Genomic DNA, 22631 nt, shown 5'->3' on the forward strand with positions numbered 1-22631 from the left:
TCTACAAGAAATGCCATTGGGATTTTGATCGGCATTGCATTAAACCTATAGAGAACTTTTGGTAATATCGCCATTTTGATGATGTTAGTTCTGCCTATCCATGAACAGGGTATATTTTTCCATCTTCTAAGATCTTCTTCTACTTATCTCTTTAGGGTTCTGTAGTTTTCATTGTATAGGTCTTTCACCTCTTTTGTTAGGTTGATTCCCAAGTTTTTTTTTTTTTTGAGGATATTGTGAATGGAGTGTTTTTCCTCATTTCCGTTTCAGAAGTTTTGTCGCTGACATACAGAAATGCCTTTGATTTATATGTGTTGATTTTATATCCTGCCACTTTGCTGAATTCATTTATTAGTTCTAGTAGTTTTTTTGTAGACCCTTTTGGGTCTTCTAGGTATAGAATCATGTCATCCGCAAATAGTGATAATTTAAGTTCTTCTTTTCCTATTTTTATGCCTTTAATTTCTTTCGTCTGTCTAATTGCTCTGGCCAGTGTTTCAAGAACTATATTGAATAGAAGTGGTGATATAGGGCATCCCTGTCTTGTTCCAGATTTTAGAGGGAATGCCTTCAATTTTTCTCCATTCAGAATGATGCTAGCCTGAGGCTTAGCATAGATAGCTTTTACAACGTTGAGGTAAGTTCCTGTTATACCTAGTTTTTCTAATGTTTTGAATATAAAGGGATGCTGTACTTTGTCGAATGCTTTTTCTGCGTCTATAGAGATGATCATATGGTTCTTATCTTTAAGTCTATTGATGTGGTGAATAACATTTATTGATTTCCATATATTGAACCAGCCTTGCATCCCAGGGATGAATCCTACTTGGTCATGGTGCACAATTTTTTTGATGTGTTTTTGTATTCGATTCACCAGAATTTTTGAGGATTTTTGCATCTAGGTTCATTAGAGATATTGGTCTGTAGTTTTCTTTCTTTGAGGTGTCTTTGTCTGGTTTCGGAATCAGGGTGATGTTGGCCTCATAGAATGAATTTGGAAGAGCTCCCTCTTTTTCTATTTCCTGAAATAACTTGAAAAGTATTGGTACTAATTCTTCTTTAAAGGTTTTGTAAAACTCCGCTGTATACCCATCCGGTTCTGGGCTTTTCTTGGTTGGTAGTCTTTTGATTGCTTCTTCAATTTCATCCATTGTTATTGGTCTGTTCAAATTGTGTGTATCCTCCTGACTCAGTCTCGGCAAATCATATGACTTAAGAAATTTATTGATGTCTTCACTATCTTGTATTTTATTGGAATATAGGTTTTCAAAATAATTCCTAATTATCTTCTGTATTTCTGTAGTATCTGTTGCCTTTTTCATCCCGTATGTTAGTAATTTGAGTTCTCTCTCTTCGTTAGCATGGCTAAGGGTCTGTCGATCTTATTTATTTTTTCGAAGAACCAACTTTTAGTTTTGTCAATTTTTTCAATAGTTTCTTTTGTCTCAATTTCGTTGATTTCCACTCTGATTTTAATTATTTCTTGCCTTCTGCTACATTTGCTGCTGTTTTGCTCTTCCTTTTCTAGGACTTTGAGATGAAGTGTGAGCTCATTTATTTGTTGGTTTTTTGTTTTTTTGAGGAATGACCTCCAGGCGATGAATTTCCCTCTTAAAACTGCTTTCATTGTGTCCCATAGATTCCAATATGTTGTGTCTGTATTTTCATTTATCTCTAAGAATTTTTTGATTTCCTCCTTTATGTCTTCTGTAACCCATTGATCATTCAATAACATATTGTTCATTTTCCATGTGATGTAGGATTTTTCGGGAAGGGATTTTTTTTTGAGACAGGGTCTCACTAAGTGGTTTAGCCTTGCTAAGTTGCTGAGGTTGGCCTTGAACTTCTCCTACCTCAGCCTCCCTTGCCTCTAGGATTATAGGCATGCTTTACATTCAGTGGGATTTTTTTATTTTTAAATCTGTATTGACCAAAAGGAAAAAAAGAAAGAAATCATGTGAATGATCATTTATACAGGAATGGTTGAGTGGTTGAGGAAATTGTGATCTAATCATTTCATGGAATATTATGGAATTATTAAAAAGAATTAGTTTCATCTACTTTGGCTGATTTTCAGTTATTTTGTGATATATTAAGTGGAAAAGCATGATGTATCAAAAAGTGTATAATATTACCCCAATGTTATAAAATATGACCAATATCTCCCATGCATATGTGAATGTATTTGTCAATATTTGAATAGAAAAAAGTATAAAGAGATATGTACCATGTTGTTAACACTGGATTGGAAGAGGAAGAAGATGGGGGGAAACACCATAGAGATATTTTAAAAGTTAATACTCTAGTTTAATACAGATTTAGGACAAGACAGGAAACACAAAAGAAGTGATATAAATGGCCAATAAATAATAGAAGTATTTTTACCTTGCAAACAAAGTATATGGCATGAATGGGAAGAAACATGATTCACTGGCCCATGTTTTGCAGGTATGCATGCAACTTCACAGACTTTCAGGAAGAGAATTTTAACAAAAGTTTCAGAAGACAAAAATGTCTATACCAGTGCTGTTAATAATGAAAGCAATTGGAAAAAATCTCATAAATTAAAATTAAATAATATACTATAATTGGTAAATATTAAGTATTATGATTATCTAGAAGAATGTAGAGTGACATGGAAGAGTGTCCACATTATATCATGAAGGTGTAAATTCAGTTTCCAGAAAAGATTAAATAGTTTTTTCTCATTTTTTTGCCATAGAATATGTAATTTCCACATGAATGAACACAGAAAAAGCAGAAAGTCTACTCAACACCACCAGATTACCCATTGTTTTCAAAGTACACATTGAACATTCATCAAAATATATGATCTTTTAGGTTATAAAAACAAGTTTACTAAAAAGAACTGAAGTCATACAAGTTGATATACAGTTCTCTGGCCATAATGGAATTAAAGTAAAAAAAAAAATTTAAAAAGAAAGATAATAAGAAAAGTTCTAAACACTTGAAAATTAAACCACACATTTCTGAATAATTCATAGATCAAAGAGGAAGTCTCAAAGGTAGAAAATATTTTGAACTGAATGAAAATGTATACAACAGCAAAATATATGGAATGGAATTCAAAAGAGGGAACTGAAAGAGAAGAAGGAATGCACCCTAGACACAGGGTTTTCAAAGGCTGAGAGAAACAAATAACAGAATATAACCTGAATTTATAAAGATTCTCCCTTATAGGACATAAAAACAGTATACTACAGGGACACAGCCACATCAGTGTTTATAGAAGCACAATTCACAATAGCTAAACTGTGGAACCAACCTAGATGCCCTTCAGTTGATGAATGAAAATATGGTATATATACACAATGGAGTACTATTCAGCATTAAAAAGGGGAATAAAATCATGGCATTTGCAGGTAAATGGATGGCACTGGAGAATATAATGCTAAGTGAAGTTAGCCAATCCCAAAAAAAAACAAATGCCAAATGTTTTCTCTGATTTAAAGATGCTGATTCATAATGTGATTAGGGGGTAGGGGGAATGGAGAGATTAGATGAACTCTAGAGAGGGCAAAAGGAGGGAGGGGGAGGGAAGGGGCATGAGGGTAGGAACAAAGTGAAATGAGATGGACCTCATTATCCTAAGTTCATGTATGAAGACACAAGTGGTGTAACTTTACTTTGTGTATAACCAGAGATATGAAAAATTGTAATGCCTTCTGCTGTCATAATAACAAATTAAAATTTGACAAAAGAAAACATTAAGAGTAAAAAAATATAAATCACTAATACCTAATAAAAATATGTGACTTTGCAAATAAATGATAATGCAGTTAGAAAAGTGTATTTCACTTCCCTAAATGGTTAAATAAACTGTGAGAATAAAATTTTATCCTAAAAAAAAAACAAAACAAGATTCTGCCTTCTAAAATGTTTTGTATGATTGTCAGATCCACTACCCTGACTTGAGTGATTGAGTATCTTTTTATTCCAATGTCACTTTAAGGTGCAACCAATTGGGATAATTTGCAGATAGTATAATGAACCAATAGTTTGGAGGATTTTTGTTTATTTGTTTGTTTTATATTGGTTTGTTTGGGTTTGTTTTTGCTTTGCATTGCTTTGCTCAGATAAAGAAAACTAGAATGTATAAAAACTAACAAAACAAGTTTACAGAATGTTTTTGTGGACAACCTGAACTATATTTAATATATAAATATCAGTAACACTGAACTAGTATCTTTTTTTTTTCTTCTCTTAGGGACCCAGAGGTGAAAAGGGCTTTAGAGGTGAAACTGTAAGTTTAACTTAAATTTGTCATTATTTATAGTACCCCTTGTCATGAAGCTCTCAGCTCCATGAAAGCAAGGACCTTGTTAGGGTTGTTCATTACTTTATCTCTGATAGTTGTGGAATAAAAATAAAATTGTAGTTGTCAAGAAGTGGAATTAACCTATGTGGATATTGCATTGAAATCTGATAAACTCTAAATGTGTTGAAGAACCTGTCAATCACATTCTCCCCAGGTTAACTGTGTGAAATGGAGTGATTATTTGCTTTGTTAGGCATCAAAAGAGACAGGTCATCTTCAGATCTTAGCCATGCTAGCCACAGTAGTGCTGCAAAGTTGCTTTAGGTACATACCCACTATATCCAGACAGCACTGGCCAGGGCTGCATAGCAGAAGCAAATCATTAGGTGTATATTTCAGCCAATTAGAAACCATGGTATGAGGTTGGGAAAAAGGTACTTTCAGGACCTAAATGGCTTATATTGCACTATGTCCCTATTTTCCAATTTAAGAAGATACTTTCTCCAGAAAGATCGTGTTGAGCTTTTTAAATAAAAAATTTATTGTGTATATTTAGAATGTATAACCTGATGTCATGCAATAGATATAGATAGTTTGAAGGTTATCATAGTGAAGCATAATTGCTCTTTGTTGTTGTTGTTGGGGTGTGTCATAATGGGCAAAAGGGGGAGAAATAAAGGATGTCCATACACTTCTTCCCTTTTTAATGCTTTATTCACTCAAATCACTCAATACAATTTCACTCTATAGGTTCTTAATCAAGAAATCAAGAAACAATCCTTAATGCTAGGCACTGAATTGACAATTCACAGCAAACAATTCTAGACTAATTAATTCACAGCAAACCATTTTAGATTAATTAATTCTAAGCACTGCAAAAACACTTAATCACGACAAGCTAATGACAGACATTCCCTCTGCATGCTAAGTTCAAGTGTCAGATCAAAAGTCTCAAGCCTTAGGCTTTAAGTCCATCAGATGCACATTCACTTTCACTCAGACGCTGGTGATCAGGTTTGGAACCAAGGCAGGCTTCCCCTAGGATGGAGCTGACAGCTGGTTGAGGAGAGAAGGAAAGGTCATAGGGAGAAGTTGCAGCTGTCACCAAGATCAAGATGTGGCTGTAGAGTTTGAGAGCGGTGAGGAAAATGCAGAGGATCAACAAACAATGAAAAGTGTTGGGATGTCAGTCCAGGTCCTCCTCAGGCTCTCAGCATAAGGGCATCAGTATCGGCTGGCTGAATGTCTGTTCATTTGCTCTATTATTTATACTAAATTTGAGGGCTTTTGACCCCCCCTTTCAATCCTTATCAGCTACCACCAGATTTCTCACTGAGTGACATCATTTACCCTGGGGTTAAAACTTCTGGTCCAGTGGTCCCCACCCTGATCTTTTCATCTTTCCCTCTTATCAGATGACTGCCTGCCAGAGGCTTAACTCTGAGTTTATCAGGGTGGGAAAAAGTGATTCTTTTGTGCCTGAGGGCGTGCTCTACTGTAGGTTTCAAACTGGGATTTTTAAAATGGAATTGCTTAGGCTCAGGCCTATGGCCATCCTCACAGTGTGCTATTGGTAGAGCACCTAAAATCTACTCTTGTGGCCTGGGATCCATGCTGACCTTATAGGGACATTTAGAGTGTTTGAGGCCCATAAGAATAAACTAAGATAGCAGGAAAGCCATGATTAAAAGCTGATGAGGTTACATAATGACTCCAGAGATTTTTCTTTCTCATCATAGAAGTATGCTTGGAATTCAGAATAAGTATGTTACAGTTATGTTAATTTGTTGAAAAGGGAAATTATGAGTTTTAGATAGCCTAAAAATTCCAAGTGGAACATTAAAGTAGATGTGTTAAATTTCTAGAAATGTGTTCCAACATTTTCACAGCAGACTTAATATTAACAGGAAGCAAGAACATACACACACACACACACACACACACACACACACACACACACGGAAGCTATATCTCCAGGGGTAGTGGGACTGAGAAAGAAAATCAGAAGTTTTAAAATTAGCTCAGTTTTTACACATCTCTGGCTTTGCATGTCTTATCCTCTCCAAGTTCTGTGGCTAGAACATAAACTTCCGTGAGGATTAGTATACCTCAAGTACTTGTAATGTAAGGGTCCAGTGAAACGTCGGAGAAGGAGAGACCACACGAGACTAGCTCCATGCAATGGCAAGGGGGATTTATTGGGGATCCATTCCAGTGCGCTGGGGCTCCGTGCTCACTCAAGAAGGGAGAGCAGCCCAGAGCCCAGAGCAGAGGTCAAGCAGAGCTTAAGTACACTTTTTGGAGAGGGTGGGGGGCTTTGCATACATCAGAACAAATCATCATGAGGCGCGGGAAAATTGAACAACAACTCTGATACATGATTAGTCCATTCATTGGCGGGAACAGGCTGGGCAGGGGTGATTGGTCACTTCTAAACTGGGTACACATTCAAACTGATTGGTTCGGGCCCTGTGACAAACTGCACAGGGCCCTAGGCTGAATGGCCAGTAGGGCGTTGTCTTAACTATCTCAGGAATCTGGGTGTAACAGAGGAACTTAATAATACCTAATCTTTTACATTTTAATTCAAGCTTTCCAGCTTAGAAACTTTACCCTTTCAGTAATATTTCATGTGAAAAAAAAATGAGTGGATATGATGGATTACAAACTCAATGTATTGTAACTGCAGTCTTCCTTGTAGAAATATGGCATCCAAACTGGGCACGGTGGCACAAACCTGTAATCCCAGCGGCTCAGGAGGCTGAGGCAGGAGGATCGAGAGTTCAAAACCAGCTTCAGCAACAGCAAGGCACTAAGCAACTCAGTGAGACCCTGTCTCTAAATTTACAAAATAGGGCTGGTGATGTGACTCAGTGGTTGAGTGCCCCTGAGTTTAATCCCTAGTACAAAAAAAAAAAAGTGTAGCCTAGCCCTTCATGTGACAGCTTGAAGAATAGATTTCTGATTTAGCCATGTCCTAGGCTTTGTAACTCACTGGTTCCATCCTAGTTACATTACTACCTACTGACTCTTATTTAATATTATTAAACTCTCAATTAAGTCTAAACCAAAGGAGCCATTTGCCCCTCCTATCCACAAGAGACATTTGACAATGTCTCTAAACATTTTTGGTTGTTACAACTGGGAATAAAAGAATTGCTAGTGGCTTGCAGTAGGCAGAGAAGAGACTGAGGATGCTTAAATATCCTGCAAGGGAAGCTCCTCAATTTATAAATGAGAAAAGGGAAACTCTGCAACTGAGCCTGGCAAAGTAGAGATCATGAAGTTAAATCAAGGTGACATTTCATAAAGGAAGTTATTTAATGAAATGACATAAAGGATTTACATAAAGGAGAAAACTAATCTATGCAGGTTTAAGGACATAAATTTATTGGTATTTTTAAAGTCTGATGATAAACTCTCACTTGAAGATCTTATGTAAATTCTGGAATTAAAAAGAGAGAATCTATTGTCATTCAAAGGCAGTGTTTTCATTACAGCCAAATAACCAACATAACCATTCATGTAAATTTGATTCTCCTTTAGGAAATCATCTTAATTCTATTATAAACTGCTTTATATAGTACATATAAAATTGAATCATTTCTCAGTAGTGTATTAACTTGTTGGGTTTGAAGTATTTTGATACTAACCTGTTCTGAGTACTAAGCCAAAATGAACTGTATAAAATCAGTAGTAGAAATATTTTCTTCATTCTTCTGTGATAAATTCCTCTTTCACAGTCAAATATGGGATATTGTATTGAAACCTCAGTGAGATATTGCGAATGTCAGAAACATCCTACATGGGGTAAAATATTATAGCTGTTTATCATTTTTACAATGTTGATCCAAAATGGAGAAACTTATACAGCAAAGTTCACTCTAAACCTCCTTATATTTAAAAGGCTATCTCTATTACAGCATTTCAGTAGTGAGGCACAACTTTTATATATTCTCTGCTTAAGATTGTAATCGCAAACCATGCACACTAAGAAATGTCCAGCATGGGCTGGGGATGTGGCTCAAGCGGTAGCGCGCTCGCCTGGCATGCGTGCGGCCCCGGTTCGATCCTCAGCACCACATACAAACAAAGATGTTGTGTCTGCCGAAAACTAAAAATAAATAAATAAATAAATATTTAAAAATTCTCTCTCTCTCTCTTAAAAAGAAATGTCCAGCAGGCAATCATGTTGGAATACTCTACCCTTTTTAAGTTACTATGAGTTATTTGTTCTGTCACAGTGTGTTAAGAATCAACAGCTGGGGCTGGGGCTGGGGCTGGGGCTCAGCGGTAGAGCACTAGCCTAGCACGCATGAGGCCCTGGGTTCAATCCTCAGCAACACATAAAAATAAACAAGTGAAATGGAGATATTGTGTCCAACTACAACTAAATATATGTGTGTGTGTGTGTGTATATATGTATATATATATATATATATATATATATATATATATTTTTTTTTTTTTTTTTTAAAGAATCAACAGCTTTGGCAATAAAATACTAAGTCAACCATACATAAAATTACATAAAACTCAGGTGGAGATTAAATTTTATTTGCATCTTATAACTAATAATCTGAGTTTGTCTCAATATTTAGCATTAAGAAGCTGACTTTGAGCAAACATACAAGGCCTTAACAATGGTTGCTGTTTCATTTTGAAAAACATCAGCATAGGGGCTGGGGATGTGGCTCAAGTGGTAGCGCGCTCGCCTGGCATGCGTGCGGCCCAGGTTCGACCCTCAGCACCACATACCAACAAAGATGTTGTGTCCGCCGAGAACTAAAAAATAAATATTAAAAAAAAAAATCTCTCTGTCTCTCTCACTCTCCTCTCTCACTCTCTCTTTAGATAAAAAAAAAAAAAGAAAAACGTCAGCATAACATATTTGACATTTTACCATAAATAGTTAAACATTTCTAATTTCTAAATCAATACTAATTAATTTTATCAACATTTCCCTCAGTTATTTGATAACAGTTATCAAATACCTACTATTAGGCACTATTCTTTTTCTAGAAAATGAAAAGTTAACTAAGATATTTTAAGTGTTCTTAGGGACTTTCCAGGATGTCTGTTCCATGGAATGCAAAAGTAGATGAAAACAAGGCAGGTGGCATGGTGAGTAAGCAAAGTGGACATGGCATGTTTAAGTACTACTGAAAAATGGACTTTCAACATATGAAGATGATAGATAGAGAGTATTCCAGGTCAAGGAAATACCACATACGTGAATGACATAACTTGAAAGATTTGGTTATGGATGTTGTATAGGGGGATGGTAAATGAAAATAAGGACTAAATCTTAATAAGAGGCAGTGGTTCATGGTGACCAAGAATATTTATTTATTTTTGTTTGTTTGTTTATTATTTTGGTACTGAGGATTGAACCCAGGGGTGTTTTATCACTGTATTATATACCCCAACTCCTATTTTTATTTTGAGACAGGGTCTAAGTTACCCAGACTGACCTGCCACCTTCCTCAGCCTCCCAAGTAACTGGGATTACAGGCATGGACCACTCACTACACTTGGTCTATACTTTTGTATTTAATTAACTTGGATTTTAATCCTACCTCTTCCCCTTATTTGTTTGTAACTTAACTATTCCATATTCTTTTGTAAAATGGAAATATAACTTGGTACATAGTAAGATCTCAGTAAATGATAGGTATTCAAACTATTAAAAAATTTATACTTTATTCTCTAAAAAATCCAGAGCCACTGAGTGATTTAACTAAATAATGGCATTATTAGATTTCCATTTTATAAGTAGAATGCAGTTATCATAGCAGAAAAAATAAAGTCAAAAAGTCTAATTAGAAGTACAGGCAAAATATTATGTTTATGTAAATTCAGAAGTTATACCAGATTACCATAGTTTAGGGGCTTAAATAACAAGCATTTATTTCTCATAGTTCTTGAGGCTAAGAAGTCTAAACTCAAGGTATCAGCTGAGTCCATATCTGGTGAGGGCCTTTTTCCTGGTTTGCAAAGGCCACCTTCTTCTTGTATCCTCACAGAGAAGAGACAGATCACTTCCTTCGTATCTCTTTTTATATGGCTACTAATTTCATGTATGACAGCTGCACCCTCATGACCTAATTACTTCAAGCACATCAGGACTTAGGACTTAAGCCTTTAAATTGAAGGGGACAAAAACATTCTATATACAGTCTGAACCAATACAGTTGCTGTGAAGATGGAGAAGTATTTTGAAAGAATGATGGTATCCATTTATAGTATATGAAGAAAAAGGAGATGTCTAAGAACACTGAAGTTTCTACATTTGATGACTAAGTGGGTGATAGGTAGAAATAACAGGAGACACATGCTGCCGCAGTCTGACTGGGCACAAAATAACGGAGCCGCCACAAAGCCTTGTAGGTTCAAACAGCAACTCTTTATTCCCGAACTCTCACCGGCACTCTACACACACTTCCCGGGAACACACTCCCTCCACCGGGCTCCGCGCGCCAATTCTCCCGGAACCCTGTGAGAACTCAACGGGAACTCCAAAGTAGCAGGCACCTGAGGCAGCAGGATCCGCCCTATTCCGGAGCAGGGTCACCATTCAACGGTTCCCTCTGGCAAAATGCCAGGCGTCATTCCGACTAAACTGTGGCTTTCAACATCATGTTTAGACAATATTAACATTTTTAAATGTTGACATTTATAATAGTTTATTAAAATGAGTAAATTTAGTTTCTAATAATATCAATAAAACAGGAACATACATATGGAACATATCATTCATGAATATGAATGATAGTTAAGTGCAAGAATTTTGAAATACTAAAGCAATTTTGAATAATATGGCTTGTTTCATGAGTAAAGGCAATGATAGAGGCTCAATGTTAGTTCTCTTGCTTACACCAAACCAAAAGCCGTGCTTATACATATCATGCTTTGTTTCTATTTTTTTTTTCAGGGTCCCCAAGGCCCAAGAGGCCAACCAGGGCCTCCAGTGAGTATATTTACATTTATATCCATTAACCATTGATGAAGATAAACTTGCCTTGTTTGGGATGTCTACTAAATAAATAATTTTTAAAAATTTGTTATGTTGTAGGGGCCACCTGGAGCACCAGGTCCAAAAGTAAGTTTTCATGGTTTAGTTTGTTGTTGTTTTTTTTTCTGTTAGAATGTCATCTACTATTTTAAGTTCCTTCTCTTAGTTCCCTATTAAAACTGTCCTTGAATCTCTGCTCTTCTTGCTTAGCTGATACAAAGCTAGCCCACCTATATGCTAACTTGAAATTCAAGCCTCAGACTTCTTATCTATAAAATGAAAATAGTATCTTCTACCACGCGGCCTGCGCAGTGGTTTCATTAATGAGGTTCTAGGCATAAAGTTAGTTAGAAGAGATCGAAATAAAACACACAAACCAGTTACCTTATTTATATTGCTAGGTCCGAGACGGCTCACCTCCCTGGTTCCCGCCTCCAGCCGCCCTGCAGGGCAGCGAGGATTACTCTGGGCTAGCAGGAGAGAGAGAGATTGAACACGCCTGGGAGTAGCCTTTTATTTGGGAAACAAGAGATTCAGGGGAGAATTCCATCCAATGAAGGTTGAGGGGGGGCTGCACTCCAAGGTCAGGGTCAGTGATTGGGTCTCCGGGGTCAGTGGTCACGCACACCCCCACACGGATGGGCTCTCTCATCAGGAAAGGGTCGGGAAAGCTCCGACACAGCCAGAGCGCCTCAGGCCCTTAACGGGAGTCACCCAATCACATGTCAAAATGGCTCCCCACAGTATCTTCTACTTTTGGAGTGGTTTTTGAATATTAAATAAGAAGTAAAGCATTTAACACAGTATATGACACTTATTAATAATGTGTTCAAAAAAATGCTACCACCCTCCATTTCTTCCTACTTCTGGGACATTGCTCTTCTTTTTAGATTTGTTGTTGTTATTGTTATTGTTGGGAAGGGTTATTTGGTTGTGTTTTTCAGTTTTGTTTTGTTCGTTTCCCTTGCCAGCCAGAATTACTCATTTCTTAGGTTTTATATGAATTCTTAATTGCTGGTGAATGTAGAAAATCTCAGACTTCTCATGTATTTCCTTGTTACCTAACCAGCCCTTGTCTTTAAGGCAACACTTCTGTTGCTTTAGCTTTATACCCTTGTCCTCTGGTGTTCCAAGTTTTGTTTCTCTTAGGCTTTGTCTCCACTCTCATTATTAGCAATTTCTTTCTTGTCCTGCTCCCTTCCAGAGGTCTCTCTTGAACCCCAACTTCATTCATATCCCATTTTCTTAGCCTGCTGGTCAAATACACTGGTGCATGGTCACATTTATTGTCCAAAAGATAGCAACTGTTGACTACACTATCACAAACAATGGTCATTCCTATGCCTTCCAAGCAATAATTATTTTATATGTAGGGCCATTTAGATCTCTGATTTAGATCTCTGATACTTTTAGATGGTTGTTCACTGTGGTTCACTCTCAGTGCATCAGGAACTCTTCATTTCCCTTAGTTTTTCATTGGGACAAGAAATAAACTTTCAAGCAATGAGCCATGAGGAAGATGTATCTACTTGGAAAAAGAAGACTCATTTATCTATGATTTTTAGAAATCACTTTGCTCTTCTGACCATCTAACTGATAGGTATTCCCTGCTTGAACCTTAATAGGATGTCTTTCTTCAAATCTTCAATTCACTCTTTATTTATATTTTTTTTCCTTACCCCTTGTCCTTGGGTTATGAGTATGCTCATCAGTGACCTTCTCACCTTACAATGACTTTGATATATCATAGCTGTCTTCCCAAGAAGTAGCAAGTTTTTTCTTTAGGTTAAATTAGATATTTATTACAAGAGCTTTTCTCATGAACATATATCTGGCATTAATATAGATTTTTCCAGTTTATACAGTATTTTTATATGAAGTATCAAAACTCCTTTAGCAAGGAGATCCTGGAATTCTGTCCTCACTATACTGATGAAAAATGAATTTAAAGAAGGTAAGTGACTTCCCGTGACTGAATGCTGAGAAGGCTCAGAAGGCTGAGGGCTTGAACTTCCAGGTCAATATTCTCTACACCTGGCCAAGCTGTCCACGCTAGTGTGTTGAGCTCATTCTGCTGGCCCTGGCAGAACTGCCTTGAGCAGGTTCAGGGAGGAACTACAGAGGATAATGCTGCAGCAAGGTGGGAAGTCATATTTTTCATCTGTCAAGCCTGCTTAATCTCTGAGTAGTACTGCAATGTAGTGTTAACATCCAGGTACCTATGTTCTGTGATCCATGATACTCATTCACTCTGGCAGGAGTCCATCCAGGAGAGAGTCAGCATTAACTTGCCTCATGTGATAACCACTCTTTTTCATTTTAGTCTTCTTCATGTCCAAGTTTTAAAGAATTATATTTAATTATAAAATTAGAGATGTTTATTGAAAACTTGGGCTCATATCCCTGTCTTATTTGGAAAATGTGTATATTCCTAAAATGAAATAGGGTATATAAGAAATATGAGTAGTAATATAAACTTTGAGGAATTATAAGTAGAATCAAATTAGAAAATACATATGCTTGACAAAGTACAGGTACTCAATATATGTTAGTTTCTTTGTTTCCTTCTTTTCTCCCTTTCTCTCATTTTCTTGACCAATATGTAAACAAATTCCTATATATAATCTTTCTGGAACTTGCAGAATCCAGTGTGAGAAAATAGCAGTGTACCCCTGCTGAGGATAAAACTTGTAGAGCAGAAATCTACATGACAATGTGAAGACACCAAAAATATTGTTTCCAAAGATGGCTTGTGATCATATCTTCTGTGAAACTCTTTTTAATTCCATCCTCTCATCACACTGAAAGGTAGAACTGATACTTTTTCATTCATACATGTTTATTTTCATGTTAGTCTCCCTACTAGATTTTGAGCTTTCTGGAGGTAGACTATTTTTTAACTTTCTTTTCCATTCAAGGTCTTTTTTTTTCTTTTTTTTTATTGGTTGTTCACAACATTACAAAGCTCTTGACATATCATATTTCATACATTAGATTGAAGTGGGTTATGAACTCCCAATTTTACCCCAAATGCAGATTGCAGAATCATGTTGGTTACACATCCACAATTTTACATAATGCCCTATTCAAGGTCTTAATAAGTGTTTATAAAATGAATGAATGCATACATTCAAAACACACACACACACACACATACACACACACATCACACCACACCACATCACATCTCCTGGAAATTTCAGAGTGAATCATCCAAACAAAAAAGTTTCGCTTAGAGATAACCAGTGTCTAGAATGGAATGAGTTCATATAATTAGAACTAGAAGCCTTTTCAGTAATTATTTAGCAGTTATATCAGACTGTGAGTTGTGATTCACTGGTCAGTAGGCTATGAGAACAACTTAGTGAGTCTCATTCAGCATTCTTTTGAAATGAAATAGAATAGAAAAAAATGGATAGTAGCTGCTTAATGGGTATGGGTTTTCTTTTGGGGATTATCAAAATGTTCTGAAAGTAGAGATTGGTAATGGTTGCACAACATTATTAGAATATATAAAAAACATTTGAATTCTACTTTTTAAATGGTCTCTGTGGTGAGTTTTATGTTGTAAATTTTACCTCAAGAAAGCAAACATTTAAAAAAATCAGTCTATCAATAGTAAGGATGTTGTATAAAAAAAAGTTTCAGTTTAATGTATGTGTAAACCTTGTAATATAAAAGTCTGTTTCTTACAAAATAGATGTGTGTCAAGATAAATTCAGAAACCTCTAGTCCAGTCCAACCCCTTCTGGAACTAAATTAGCTTGCTTAGGTTCCTAAAGAAGATCTAAAAGAACCTATTTCAGGAAAGGAAACATATGGTGATTCTGAATGTAAGAAAGGGTAATAATCAGACTTTAGTGTATGTTATTAAGTTCTTAGAAACTAATAAAGAAATCTATTCTAGAATGTTAAGAGTTAAACAAAAGTGATTGGCAGGGTAAAGGGGAAAACAGGTTGGGTATGTGTGTCTTGGTTTGATGTATGAGGTGGAAACAATAATCATTTAAAATTAGTAAATGAGATAAGGAATTCTAAACTTTATCCCAATTAAAAGGTCAAATATAGAACTTCAATTGGGACTTAAGAGAGGGCAGCTGCTGGTACAGTCCTTGTTCCCTAGAGCCAACAACACCTCCACATGGAAAAGGTGAAATTAATTCCTAATTAATCTGTTTTTCATTTCACCATCCAGTCATCTTGAGATTTCAGAAGTTTGAAAATACTCAAAATACTAAGGTGCCAAGACTAGATCTATGTTCTACTCAAATAAATTAGGAGAAAATTGTGAAGATTACATTCCCTAAAATATAATGGATCCCCCTAATTCTCTTCATTATTCCAGATTGTGAGGTGACTCACTAAGTTATAACAATCTGGTCACTCTTTGTTTTGTGTTTTTCATTTTACATGCTTGTTTTTAAAACATTAAGAAACTTTCATGTAGTAATATGTTCTCTTTAACTAGAGTACATAGAGGAAGCTATTTTCATGGACCCCCCTCCTTCACTGTACTGAATGACTTCCTAGACAAATTGTCTTAATACAATCTGTCCAGGCCTTCCCTACCTAAAGGATAGCCTTGGAGGAAAAAAAATTAATAAATTCAACAAATAGAGTTACTGCTGTGTGTTAAGCATAAACTGGGCTTTGGGAATAGAGTGGGAAATACAGAAATACAAACTCACTGAGAAAATTCACAAGTGACCTAGTGCTGTGAAATTTCTTTTCTTTCTAATGCCTACCCCAAAAAATACTTTTAATAAGTTTTAATTTGCACTAATAGTGTTAAAATTGCTGCTACATTAGCATGAATTTAAGTACCAAACCATACACTACTAATCTAGTAATAGTCATTCCATTCTTCACTGCCACACACTCAAAGAAAATAAATCAGTCATGTCACTTAAGAATACCTGTAATCTGTTCAATCCATTTCTGTTGGTAGGCACTTATATTGTGTCTAATCTTTTGTAAATACAAATGCCCTGTCATTATACATATCACTTTACATAGGTATATATAATTTTCTGTATGTAGAATATCTATAGCACCATCTCCCAAAAGTGAGATGGTTGGCACTAAGGGATAAGGACCATATTTATTTATTATTTTTAATTACAGTAAAATATGCATAACATAAAATTTACCTTTTTAACCTTTTGTAAGTGTAACTCAATGGCATTAACTACATCATTGTGCAACTATCACCACCATCCATCTCTATAACTTTTTTCATCTTCCAAAACTGAAACTCTGTACCCATTAAAGAATTATTCCCAATCTCTAACCTTTCCTAAGCCCCTGGCAACCACCATTCTACTTTCTGTCTCTATGATCTTAACTACTCCAGGTAACTGCACTTAAGTCAAGTCATACAATATTTATTCTTTTGTGACTGACTTATTTCATTTTTAATAGTGTCTTTGTGATTCATCCATATTTTACACATTAGAATTTCACTTCTTTTTAAGGCTAAGTAATATTCCATTGAATTTATATATTTTGTTTATCCATATGGACAATTAATGTTGCTTCCACATTTTGGCTATTGTGACTATTAATACTATGAATATGAATATATAAATATCTGAGTCCCCATTTTCACGTAATTTGGGGGTATAACCTCAAAGTGAAATTGTTGGATCATATAGTAATTCTATGTTTAAATATTTGAAAACTGACACACTTTTTCTTTAGCCCCTTACTACTTTGCAGTCACACCAGCAGTGCACATGGGTTCTGATATTTCCACATATCATCAACATTTGTTATTTTTCTGTTCTTTTGACATCCATCATCATAGTGGTTGTGAAGTGGTATCTCATTGTGGTTTTGATTTGCATATCCCTAACAATTTGTGATGTTGAGCCTATTTTCATGTGTTTGTTGGCCATTCATATATATTATTTGAAGAAATGTCTATTGAAGTCCTTTATCCAGGTTTTTAGTTTTTGTAGTGCTAGAGTTCAAACCAGGGCCTTGTGCATGCCAGGAAAAGGCTCTGGCACTAACCTACATTACCAAGCTGCCTGGTTTTTTTTGTTTGTTTGTTTGTTTGTTTGTTGTTTTTGTTTTTAATTAAGTGCTTGGTGTTTTGTTGTTGAGTTGTAGGAATTCTCTATATCTCCAAATATTAATCTCTTAACAGAAACATGATTTGCAGATATTTTCTCCCATTCCATTGGTTGCCTATTTCACATTTTATATTGTCCTTTGATACACAGAAGCTTCTTAAAATATTTTGAGTAGTCTAATTATCTGTTTTTTTCTCCTGTTAACTATGGTTTTGTTGTCATTCCAAGAAATGATTGCCAAATTCAGTATCATAAATCCTTTCCCTTGTTTTCTTCTAAGGGTTTTACAGTTTATGTTTAGGCCTTCAGTTGGCATTTAGAGTTAATTTTTGTTAATTTTGTATCTGATAGAAGATCCAACTTCATTCTTTTGCATGTCAATATGCAGTTTTTACAGCACCATTTGTTGGAAAGATTGTTCTTTCCTCATTGTCACCCTCGTTGAAAATCATTTGAACATATATGTGAGGATTTAGTTCCAGACTCTCTTCTATTTCTTTGATTTATGTGTTTGTCTTTATTCCAGTTCAAAACTTTTGATTACAGACCCTTTGTAGGAAGTTTTGGAATCAGGAAGCATAATGCCTCCAACTTTGTTCTTTTAAAAGAGTATATTGGTTATTTGGAATCTATACTACCTTTTATATTTACCTGTATAGTTACTTTTACCAGGGGTCTTCATTTCTTCATGTGAATTCAAGTGTATGCCTACTGTTACTTAATTTCAGCCTAAAGGACTCCCTTTAGTATTTTTCTGGAGTAGGTATGCTATAGATGAATTTTGTTTTTATTTCTCTGAGAATGTCTTAATTTTTTTTTACTTTGGAAAGATGGTTTTACTGGATATAGAATTCTTGTGGCATCCTTTGATGCCATTGAAGTTTTGCTCAGTTAGCTTAATGGTCAGCTAATTTCCTTTAGAGATTCTTAAAGACCAAAACTAACAAGTCTCCCAGTTTTTACTCAGCCAGGCAATATGACCATAATGTCTTGTGCGGGGGTTTGGCGGGGTGCCAGGGATTGAACTCAGGGTCACTTGACCACTGAGCCACACCCCCAGCCCTATTTTTGTATTTTATTTAGAGACAGGATCTCACTGAGGTGCTTAGCATCTCGATTTTGCTGAGTCTGGCTTTGAACTCACTATCCTCCTAGCTCAGCCTCACAAGCTGCTAGATTACAGGTGTGTGTCACCATGCCCAACTGACCATTATGTCTTAACTTTCACTTCCTGCTGTCATAGAGCCTCAGTGTCAGCCAGAAGAGAGAGCTTAAGGCCTTCGTAGGTCTTTCCTTTGCATTTACATGAATTTTTAGATTTCCAGACATTTGTCAGAACTTTCCAAAGTCTCTGCGGATATTTCATTCCCTAGCTTTTCTTTGTAAACTTTTGGTTAACCTATTGTTTGTTCTACCTGTTTTCTACAGCTTTAGACAACTACAGAGTTAGACAGTTGTCTAAATGTTGAAAAAATGCTCCTGAGGAAATAGTTGTGCATTGTATGATTTCTAAGTCAATTAAAATAAAGACAACCTTGCAAGTGGTGCCTTCAAGGGAACCACCAGAAAGCTCAAATAATAACAATTTTCTGGAAATGAAGCTTTAAAACAACTCCAGTCCCATTCTCTGTTTGGTTTTCACTATGATCAAAGACTATTAATTTTGTCAAAATTTATAATTACAACAAATTTAGTTTAAAGGTCTGGCTCTTATTTGTGATTCTAGAATTGAACAACACCTTATTCTATAAAGTAGATTGATTATTCTGATGAACCAAGTAAAAGAGGTTGGCTTGCCAGGCAGAAAGGGCTGAAAAAAGCAGAAACAGAACAAATAGGGATTCATCATTTTAAAGTTACTTTCTTTATAAGGTTAATAGAGGAATTCCTTACTACACTAATTCAAGTTGACTAGAATCTCCTATTTTGTGCAAAACTGGCCCATTTCAAAATTTAATTTGATTATACATGGCACTTATCATAGATTCCATTCTGGTTTGTTCCAGTCCTTTGGGGCTTAGTCCAAAAGGCTAGTCCAAAACACTGGTCTCCCTAAACTTTTAACAATTTTCAGGGCTACTGCTGAGCTGGAAAGATGGGCTTGAGAATTCCGCAAGTTAAACTCTACAAAGCTTACTACTCTTACCAAAATTCAACTTTTTATTAAATAAATGCTCCTCAAATTGTTTCAAGCATTCTGTTAATATTCATAATTCTGAAAAACTTGGTGGAAATTTTTTCCAGTTTCCTTTTTGCTTTTATAGAGGAGAGAATCTGAGAGGTCATTACTCTACCATTTTTTTCTGATTGTTCCTGAGTCTCTAATCATGTCTTTTTACATGTACATGTAAACATGAGTATGTGCCTTTTTAAAATTGTGTGTGATGAAATGGAAGGCGTTATAAAGTACTTGTACAGTACACTGGAGGTTGTGTTGTTGCCTTAAAAGAAACCAATGTGCAACTATCTGAGGAGCAAACTAAATTAACAACTTTTATCATGAAAGATCATTTTTACATAACACACTACCAGTTTTATTAAGAAATGAATATTTGGCGGATATTTTCTTTAAAAAGAATGAAACAATAGCCAGGCACAGTTGGTGCACACCTGTAATCCCAGCAACTCAGAAGGCTAAGACAGGAAAGAGGATCACAAGGTCTAGAAAAGCCAGCCTCAGCAACTTAGTGAGACCCTGTCTCAAAAATTAAAAAGGACATGGGATATGGCTCAATGGTAAAACATGCCTGGATTAAATCTCCAGTACCCCCACTAAAAGAGAGAGAGAGAGAGAGAGAGAAAGAGAGGGAGGGAGGGAAGAAGACAAAGAATTAGAGAGCCTGTCTTTTCAAGAAAAAGCACAAAGAATTTGATATCAGTGATAAATTTAAAGTCTTCAAGCAAAAATACGAATTAAAAACTGAGCATAGTGATGCACACTTGTAATCCCAGTGATTTGGGAGTCCAGAGCAGGAGATCACAAGTTTGAGGTCAGCTTCAGCAATTTAGAAAGACCCTGTTTCAAAATAAAATAAATAAATAAAAAGGGCTGGGAATAAAATTTATTTATTTTTTTTCACAAGGTGTGTTGGGATTTTTTTTTATTGGTTGTTCAAAACATTACAAAGCTCATGATATATCATCTTTCATACATTTGACTCAATTGGGTTATGAACTCCAATTTTTACCCCAATACAAATTGCAGAATCACATCGGTTACACACTCACATTTTTACATAATAGCATATTAGTGACTGTTGTATTCTGCTACCTTTCCTATCCCCTACTATCTCCCTCTCCTCCCCTCCCATCATCCCTCTCTACCTCATCTGCTGTTGTTCAATTCTCTCCCTTGTTTCCCCCCCCGTTCTCCCCTCACAACCTCTTATATGTAATTTTGTGTAACATTGAGGGTCTCCTACCATTTCCATATGCTTTCCCATCTCTCTCCCTTTCTCTCCCCCCACTTGTCTCTGTTTAGAGTTAATCTTTTCCTCATGCTCTTCCTCCCTGTTCTGTTCTTAGTTGCTCTCTTTATATCAAAGAGATATTTGGCATTTGTTTTTTAAGGATTGGCTAGCTTCGTTTAGCATAATCTGTTCTAAAGCCATCCATTTCCCTGCAAATTCTATGATTTTGTCATTTTTCAGTGCTGCATAATACTCCATTGTCTATAGATGCCACATTTTTCTTATCCATTCATCTATTGAAGGGCATCTAGGTTGGTTCCACAGTCTAGCTATTGTGAATTGTGCTGCTATGATCATTGATGTGGCAGTATCCCTATAGTACGCTCTTTTAAGATCCTCAGGGAATAGTCCAAGTAGGGCGATAGCTGGGTCAAATGGTGGATCCATTCCCAGCTTTCCCAGGAATCTCCATACTGCTTTCCAAATTGGCCGCACCAATTTGCAGTCCCACCAGCAATATACAAGAGTACCCTTTTCCCCACATCCTCGACAACACTCATTGTTGTTGGACTTCATAATGGCTGCCAATCTTACTGGAGTGAGATGGTATCTTAGGGTGGTTTTGATTTGCATTTCTCTGACTGCTAGAGATGGTGAGCATTTTTTCATGTACTTGTTGATTGATTGTATGTCCTCCTCTGAGAAGTGTCTGTTCAGGTCCTTGTCCCATTTGTTGATTGGGTTATTTGTTATCTTATTGTTTAATTTTTTGAGTTCTTTGTATATTCTGGATATTAGGGCTGTATCTGAAGTGTGAGGAGTAAAAATTTGTTCCCAGGATGTAGGCCCTATATTTACCTCTCTTATTGTTTCTCTTGCTGAGAAAAAACTTTTTAGTTTAAGTAAGTCCCATTTGTTTATTCTTGTTATTAACTCTTGGGCTATGGGCGTCCTATTAAGGAATTTGGTGCCCAACCCCACAGTATGTAGATCATAGCCAACTTTTTCTTCTATCAGACGCAGTGTCTCTGATTTGATATCTAGCTCCTTGATCCATTTTGAGTTAACTTTTGTGCATGGTGAGAGAAAGGGATTCAATTTCATTTTGTTGCATATGGATTTCCAATTTTCCCAGCACCATTTGTTGAAGATGCTATCCTTCCTCCATTGCAGGCTTTTAGCCCCTTTATCAAATATAAGAAAGTTGTACTTTTGTGGATTGGTCTCTGTGTCCTCTATTCTGTACCATTGGTCCACCTGCCTGTTTTGGTACCAGTACCACACTGTTTTTGTTACTATTACTTTGTAGTACAGTCTGAACTCTAGTATCGCTATACCTCCAGATTCACACTTCCTGCTTAGAATTGCTTTTGCTATTCTGGGTCTTTTGTTTTTCCATATGAATTTCATGATTGCTTTATCTATTTCTACAAGAAATGCCATTGGGATTTTGATTGGCATCGTATTAAACCTGTAGAGAACTTTGGGTAATATCGCCGTTTTGATGATGTTAGTTCTGCCTATCCATGAACGGGGTACATTTTCCATCTTCTAAGATCTTCTTCTATCTCTCTCTTTAGGGTTCTGTAGTTTTCATTGTATACATCTTTCACCTCTTTTGTTAGGTTGATTCCCAAGTATCTTATTTTCTTTGAGGATATTGTGAATGGAGTGGTTTTCCTCATTTCCATTTCAGAAGTTTTGTTGCTGATATACAGGAATGCCTTTGATTTATGCGTGTTGATTTTATAACCTGCCACTTTGCTGAATTCATTTATTAACTCTAGCAGTTTCTTTGTAGACCCTTTTGGGTCTGTTAAATATATTATCATGTCATCCGCAAATAGCGA

The 22631-nt window shown here is 36.0% G+C and overlaps 1 protein-coding gene across 1 annotated transcript in view; it reads left to right on the plus strand.

Annotated features, from left to right (window-relative positions):
- The window catches only part of COL24A1 (collagen type XXIV alpha 1 chain), a 421320-nt gene that overhangs the window by 377476 nt on the left and 21213 nt on the right, over positions 1–22631 (plus strand). Inside the window, exons 55-57 of the mRNA XM_081305079.1 lie at positions 4229–4264; positions 11214–11249; positions 11355–11381. Coding sequence (XP_081161205.1) covers positions 4229–4264; positions 11214–11249; positions 11355–11381 — 99 coding nt within the window. The remainder of the gene's footprint in view (positions 1–4228; positions 4265–11213; positions 11250–11354; positions 11382–22631) is intronic.

This window comes from Spermophilus citellus (assembly GCF_964194105.1).
Source record: "Spermophilus citellus genome assembly, chromosome: 9".
Lineage (NCBI taxonomy): Eukaryota > Metazoa > Chordata > Mammalia > Rodentia > Sciuridae > Spermophilus > Spermophilus citellus.